Genomic DNA, 7,500 nt, shown 5'->3' with positions numbered 1-7,500 from the left:
AAAATCCTTTTACGATTCGACTTGATTCACTATTTATTAATCCCTGTGTGTGTGTGTGTGTGTGTGTGTGTGTGTGTGTGTGTGTGTGTGTGTGTGTGTGTGTGTGTGTGTGTGTGTGTGTGTGTGTGTGTGTGTGTGTGTGTGTGTGTGTGTGTGTGTGTGTGTGTGTGTGTGTGTGTGTGTGTGTGTGTGTGTGTGTGTGTGTGTGTGTGTGTGTGTGTGGGGTAAAAAAAAACTCATTCAAATAATATACTTTTCCATTATGCTTTAATGCATTTTTTTTTTTTGCTCAAAATGTGTTCAAATTCAATCTCAACCAGGACATTTACGAGGAATCCTATCTTCCTTAATCCATATCTAAATGTATTGACAGTTTATTTTAAAAGCTCTATATATTATAAGGCCATTTTTTCCTCTTATCAAACACAGCTCAAAACCCCCAGAAAAGTGTGTGTTCACAGACAAACAAGCATTGGACCTAATAGTTGTAAATGGAAGAGAGTCAATGAAAGAGTGTGAAAGTGAATGGACATTTAGTGTGTTTTTAAAAAGCAGAGATAAGTCCTGTTTTCATATTTCTCTCATTCCCACATTCTGGAAAAAAAAAAAAAAAAAAAAAAAACAGTTTCCACGGCTACAGCATCTCCTAACTTCTTCTTCTACTATTATAAAAAAAAGACGGTTTACAAATCTCACCACGGAGCACTGATGGACAGCTGCCGGTACTGCAGTTAGATTATTCTATTCGATTCTTTTTCTGATTTTATTTTATTATTGAGAATTTGGTGGAGTCAGTCAGCGCATCTGGAGAACGCTTGTTGTCCAAAATCGGTGAATATCTCCTCATGATCTACCCGCTACCTGTCCGAGAGAGTGTTAATACTCCGCCTAGGCTCTGTAAACGGGCATGTTAACCAACTACAGGTAGCAGATCATGAGGAGATATTCACTGATTTTGACATATGGTGATTTTGACCAAACGAGCGTTCTCCAGAATCACTGACTGCACCTTTTTTTTAAAAGTTTTGTTAGCAAGCTCACACACATCTGCTTATAAACGCCTTTCTTTTCTTTTCATTTAACTTTTTTTTGTTCTAAAAATTCAAGCCTGTCTGTCTGTCTGTCTGTTTGGATCTGTCTGTCTGTTTGGATCTGTGGCCCCGGACGGGAGATAGTCTGTCTGTGAACTGATTTAAAAACACATAACAATGATAATGTTGTTGTTTGGATTTGAGGTTCAGAAATTAAATACAATTGTTGGTTGACAATCTGGCGCGTCATACTCTCATACCCATCACCTTCTTTTGTTAGAAAAATGGAAAACAGAAACACTGGAATGTCAAAGCTTTTTTTAAATAAAAAAAAAGAGTAAATGTGAGAATTTGTTGTTGCGCTTGTCTTGTCTTCTTGACTATTTATTTATTCATTCATTCATGTATTTTTATTTTTGAAAAGTTCATACTGTTAAACCTGCAGTGTGTAGAATTTTGGGTTTTTATTTCCTAGCAGATTTTGTAGAAAATAATTATAATATCCATAATTACGTTTAATTTGGTGCATAATAGCTGATTTGTTTTTTAGAATTATTATTTTTTTCCTTAGAAAGGGTCTCATATATGTCCATATTTCTCCATACTTTGGACCAAGGCCTTGTCACCGCCATTTTGGAAGTGTCATAGTTGGAATGTCATCAGGTGCATTGTTTAAAATTTAGAATTGTTCTTGTCCTTGAAGGCCACAGTAGCTTCTGTTATTATTCGAAAGGGTTGAGGTTACCCAGGGAGCGTTGCATTCTAGAACTTTCTAGAACTTACTTGATGATGTCATATTACACACTGCACCTTTAAAGGAAATGTGTTAATGTTTCAATTGTTTCAGACATAAATGCTTAAAACTGTTTTGAATTTTAGGATTTATTATTGTTTTTGTGATTTTAATGCCAAGTGAATATTTCTGGGCTTTTTGTTTGGAAACTGAAAGCCGAACAAAAACAAAACATTGGCAATTTTCACCATATTCTTAAATTTTATAGACAAAAAAAGACAACGGCATTCACCATAACGCTATGTTATAATTGTGATTAGAATATTATACTTACAGGTGAAACTCGAAAAATTTTAATATCGTGCAAAAGTTCATTTATTTTAGCAATTCAACTTAAAAGGTGAAACTAAAAAATATTATATAGACTCATTACATGCAAAGTGAGATATTTCAAGCCTTTGTTATACTTGTATTTATTATGGTTTACAGCTTATAAAAACCCCACATTCAAAATCTCTGAAAATTTTAATATTACATAAAAATCAATAAAGGGATTTTAAATACAGAAATGTCGGCACTATATAAAGTATAATCATCGACATGTACTCAGTACTTGGTTTGGGCCCCTTTTGCATGAATTCTTGCCTCAATTCCAATTCATTTTCCATGATATTCTAATAATATGAGTATCACCTGTATTAGTTATCTGTGTTAACATGGAATCATGATAGAAGTAGAGTCAGAAATAACCCATCCATCCATCCATCTATCTAGCCATCCAACCATCGTCTATCGTAAAGGGTGCAGTTCACAGTTTGTCCGTGTAGGGGGCAGCAACACACCCGCTGTCATTTTATTTCTACGTAATTCTCGTCTACGAAGAAGAGCAACATGCTATAAACAGCTGACAGAACAGTGAGCTAAGAAAGTCTTTAACATTTACTGTGTTTTAACTGTCAAAACACAAATGTAATTGTTAGTATTTTTGGTCGGAGGAGACTGGAATAGTATGAATGACGTCTGTTCTGCTAACTGAACCCTAACGGCTGCTTGTATTTAGCCGTTAGCTGTGTTAGCTTAGCTGTATAGCTGTCACCGGTTTTTGTTTTGTTCTTATTTTTTAATAAGAAAATTAGTATTTTATTTTCTTCCACATGAGTGTGTCTATGGTCGTTATCCGTCTGGAATTGGCCGACCAATCTCCTTTTCCACAGGGTTTCCAATACTCAGCTGGTGAGTTACATATATACTTACTTATGGGAAGAAAAAAATAATAAGTCGTTGTTTTTGTGTGTAAAGTTAGCCAAGAAGCTAAGCTAAGATCCCTATTTCTACAGTAAAATATTGAGCCTATGTATTGAATTAAATGACATAAAATATCTAAAACATACCAGAACCAACATACAAAGAGATATTTGGGAACGAACAACAAAGCCAGATAGCAAGATTCTTAACAGCACATATATTCAAAACAGAGTTAACATACATAATAAAATGACCTATCAATAAAATCAATGTTCTCTGTTGCTCTGCGTTCAAAGTACATGACGAGTTGAATAAATAAATAAATAACAATAATAAAATTGGAAACAAAACATGTCCATCCTGGCCTTGCCTATGTATCTGCTGCTATTAAATGAAGTTTAATTGGCTGCATAGACTTGTATGAAAGCCGAGGTGCTTACAAATGTCCTCACCGACGCTGGGATCGGAACAATCCTGCTCTCTTTTTTTTTTTTTTTTTTTTAGATTTCTTTATTTAAAGGTGCAGTGTGTAATATGACATCATCAAGAAAGTTCTACAAAGTTCTAGAATGCAACGCTCCCTGGGTAACCCCAACCCTTTAGAATAATAACAGAAGCTACAGTGGCCTTCAAGGACAAGAACAATTCTAAATTTTAAACAATGCACCTGATGACATTCCAACTATGACACTTTAAAGATGGCGGCACTAGGCCTTGGTCCAAAATATGCAGAAATATGGACATATATGAGACCCTTTCTAAGGGAAAAAATAATAATTCAAAACATTATTTTCAGCTATTATACACTAAATTAAATGTACTTATTGATATTATAATTACTTTCTACAAAATCTGCTAGGAAGTAAAACCCAAAATTCTACACACTGCAGGTTTAAAAGGGACAGCGCACATTAATAGACATGAGCACCAAAGTTCAACATGTAAATGTGCCAGATTTAGCCATGCAGTGCTAATGCTAATTTTCACCTGTAGTCCCTGGCAGGTAGAAAGAAAAAAATAAACATTAAAAGAAGAAAAATACAAAAATACAACACATGAGCACAAAAACAAACTGACACGATGATTTCTCCAGCACATAACAGGTTGGCCATGTGTGGAAAAACATGAAGCAGATAAAAGTGCATCAGTGACTTCAGGTCATAAGACGCGTAGTTTCATAACCAGTTCGTAAACGCTGCCATACTGAGAAATACAGAGAGAGTTTTGTGGAGCTGATAGATAGGCTTAATCAACTTTGTGTCAACTCGTTTGGCAGATGGTTTGAATCTAACCCAACATTCATTTATATGAAAAAGTCACGCACTATAGCTTTAATACTGTATTTCTGTGTTATTGTTGTCATCCCCCCTAGTTGGCATGTCTGATGAGGAGCTACATGACAGAGCGTTAGGTTTGGCTGAACACACTCTGAGTGGAAAGACAGACCTAGAGAGAGCCAATGTCCTGCACCAACACATCGGCAGCAGAGCCATGGGGGACATGGTCATAGAGACATTCCAGCCCGGGACAGGTGAATATTTACTCATATATTATTGTATCTTGTTTACAGGTGAAACTCGAAAAATTAGAATATCGTGCAAAAGTTCATTTATTTCAGTAATTCAACTTAAAAGGTGAAACTAAAATATTATATAGACTCATTACATTCAAAGTGAGATATTTCAAGCCTTTGTTTGTTATAATGTTGGTTATTATGGCTTACAGCTTATGAAAACGCCAAATTCAAAATGTCAGAAAATTTGAATATTACATGAAATCAATAAAAAAGAGATTTTAAATAAAGAAATATCAGCCATATATATATATATATATATATATATATATAAAGTATAATCATGCATATGTACTCAGTACTTGGTTTGGGCCCCTTCTGCATGAATTCTTGCCTCAATTCCAATTAATTTTCCATGATATTCCAATAATACGAGTATCACCTGTAGTTTAGTAGTGTTTATTCTTCTAACCTGCCCCAGGGACTACACAGGGGGAAAATAGCAGTTTGCTAAAACCTGGTACAATGCATCTCTCCTTGGCTCTAAACAAGGTTAACGTTTATTTTGTACATTGTCCCTGTTTAAATAAAGTTACATTTCATTATATCTGTTGTATGATAGCGCCTTAAAGGTTCAGTGTGTAATATTGGAGTATTTATCTTCATCCAGTGGTGGTGAAATTTTAGAATCTATGGTCCCTTGCTAACTCCTCCCCTTTGGAAGAATATACACCAGCTACGGTGGCCCTTCAAGGACAAGAAGCTATAGTTACTAAAGAAGGCATCATCCACCACTGCCTCAAGTCTTTCCACAATATCATTATCAATTGATGAGGTGAAGATGTCTTTTTTTTTTTTTTTTTTTTTTTTTTTAATATTTTTTGGGCATTGTTATGCTTTATTGATAGTGTAGAGACAGAGGTGAAATGGGGCAGAGAGGGGAGTGACATGCAGAGAACGACCGCGGGCGGGAATCGAACCCAGGTCTGCTGCTGGGCCCGGCCCGGGGGGGGGGGACGCCCTACCAACTGAGCTAAGGGCGCCCCAGGTGAAGATGTATTCAGTTATTTATTCTATAGTACTTCTTCTTCTTCTTGGCCTTCCAACAGGTGCATTTCCCCAGGACGCCCACTATATATAAAAACACATAAGGCCGTTAAGTTTGTCCGTTCTGTGCTACTGTAGAAAACATGGCGGTGCAACATGGCGGCCTCAGCACCCCTCTACTATGTAGTTAAATACACTGAATGACTGTCTATGCATTTTCCCGATCTCGATAAAGGCGGAGGCGAAGACACCGGAGTCAGTGAATCTCCGACTGTAGCGACCGAACCGACCGCTGATGACATCACAGAGAGTTCCCATGACGACAGCGCGGCCCCAGACTCGCCCTCCAAACAGCTCCCGGATCAGATCTCGTTCTTCAGTGGAAATCCATCGGTGGAGATCGTACACGGGATCATGCATCTCTACAAGACCAAGTCAGTAGCTTATAATAGGACAGACCCTGAATTCCAATCCCCATACTTCCCTACTATTTAGTATGCCAGAAAAAGATTTTGGATGTCCCAATACATGCACGTCAATTGTAGTATGCTGAAAATACATAAATGCCCCACTAACTCCAATAGCATTTTGGAGTATTCGTCTTTATTCTTGACATTTCTTAACAAAATGAAAACAAATCTTCCTTATCTGATTTTTTTTCTCTCTCCTGTGGCCCCTAAAACTCTTCTGTTCTTTAGTATGTAGTGTAGTAAAGAGAAAGAGTATGTGAATTGGAACACAGGGATAGTGTTCATTCAGTAATTTTCTTTTTTAAAGGAATATATTTATTAAAGTTGTAGTCAGCGATCCTAGAGAATGCTTGGTCCATACTATGTGTGCGGTGAAAAAAAATCCAGTGTTAATACGCAGCCTAGGCTCTGTAAACTAGTATGTAAACAAAGGGGGCCCACCATAGCTCTCAACATGCCCGTTTACAGAGCCTAGGCGGTGTATTAACATTGGATTGATTTTTCAGCACACACACAACACGGACGGTTAGCAGATCGTGAGGAGATATTCACTGATTTTGACAGAAAGCTCCACTATCGCTGATTCAACCTTTTTAAATAGTGTGCCAACAGCCAACACAATAAAAATAACATCAGATATGTTTATTATCACTTTCCAGAACCTTTTAATATTGCGGTAGCTTCAAAGACTGTGGCTCAGTTGGTAGAGCGGGACGGCCGATGATCAAAGGGTTGGAGGTTCGATCCCCGCCCTGCCACCTGTGTCATAGTTGTTGTGTCCTTGGGCAAGACACTTCACCCACCTTGCCTCGTGTGAATGTCGATAGTTAGCCTGCTATCGGTTTATGAATGTGTGTGTGAATGGTAACGTGTAAATGGGAACAGGTCTCCCTTGCAAAAGAGTCTTCGGACTCAATGGGATTTACCTGTATAAATAAAGGTTAAAAAAAAAAAAAAAAAAAAAAAGACAGTGGAATAATAATAATAATGGATTGGATTTATTATTATTATTATTATTATTTTTAGCGCTTTTCTAGGCTCTCAAAGCGCTTTACAGGGTTCCAGGTTCCATTCATTCACACACAGTCATACCGGTGGCAGAAGCGTGGCTGCCATTTTGCGCCTACGGGCCCTCCGACCACCACAAACATACAGCAGTCAGTCATACACATTCACACAAGGCAAGGTGGGTGAAGAGTCTTGGCCCAAGGACACAACGACCAATAGTTTGTTACTGGTGTTGATAGCCTGTGTTTTTGTATTTCTTTGTCTTGTAGTAAAATGACGTCGTTGACTGAGGACGTTCGGCGCAGTGCGATGGTGTGTATCCTCACCGTCCCCGCCACGATGACCAGCCATGACCTCATGAAGCTGCTGGCGCCTTTTAATGATGTCATGGAACACATGAAGATCATACGGGACTCCACTCCTAACCAGTACATGGTCCTTATTAAGTTCTGT

The 7,500-nt window shown here is 37.6% G+C and overlaps 2 protein-coding genes across 3 annotated transcripts in view; both read left to right on the top strand.

Moving 5' to 3' along the window:
• Positions 1-1,329, top strand: part of naa25 (N-alpha-acetyltransferase 25, NatB auxiliary subunit) — a 23,996-nt gene extending 22,667 nt beyond the window's left edge. For both annotated transcript variants that reach the window (XM_080046495.1, XM_080046494.1), the window contains one exon: positions 1-1,329. This exon is cut by the window's left edge and continues 1,216 nt beyond it. The gene's annotated coding sequence lies outside the window, so the exon portion shown is untranslated.
• A 1,332-nt stretch (positions 1,330-2,661) lies between these two features.
• brap (BRCA1 associated protein) overlaps positions 2,662-7,500 on the top strand; it is a 19,444-nt gene continuing 14,605 nt past the window's right edge. Inside the window, exons 1-4 of the mRNA XM_080046927.1 lie at positions 2,662-2,997; positions 4,382-4,540; positions 5,805-6,003; positions 7,317-7,500. The exon at positions 7,317-7,500 is cut by the window's right edge and continues 6 nt beyond it. Coding sequence (XP_079903053.1) covers positions 2,919-2,997; positions 4,382-4,540; positions 5,805-6,003; positions 7,317-7,500 — 621 coding nt within the window. The 5' untranslated portion in view covers positions 2,662-2,918. The remainder of the gene's footprint in view (positions 2,998-4,381; positions 4,541-5,804; positions 6,004-7,316) is intronic.

The sequence above is a fragment of the Ammodytes marinus genome (assembly GCF_949987685.1).
Source record: "Ammodytes marinus genome assembly, chromosome: 18".
NCBI classification, from domain to species: domain Eukaryota; kingdom Metazoa; phylum Chordata; class Actinopteri; order Uranoscopiformes; family Ammodytidae; genus Ammodytes; species Ammodytes marinus.
This window is presented reverse-complemented; position numbering and strand designations above follow the sequence as displayed.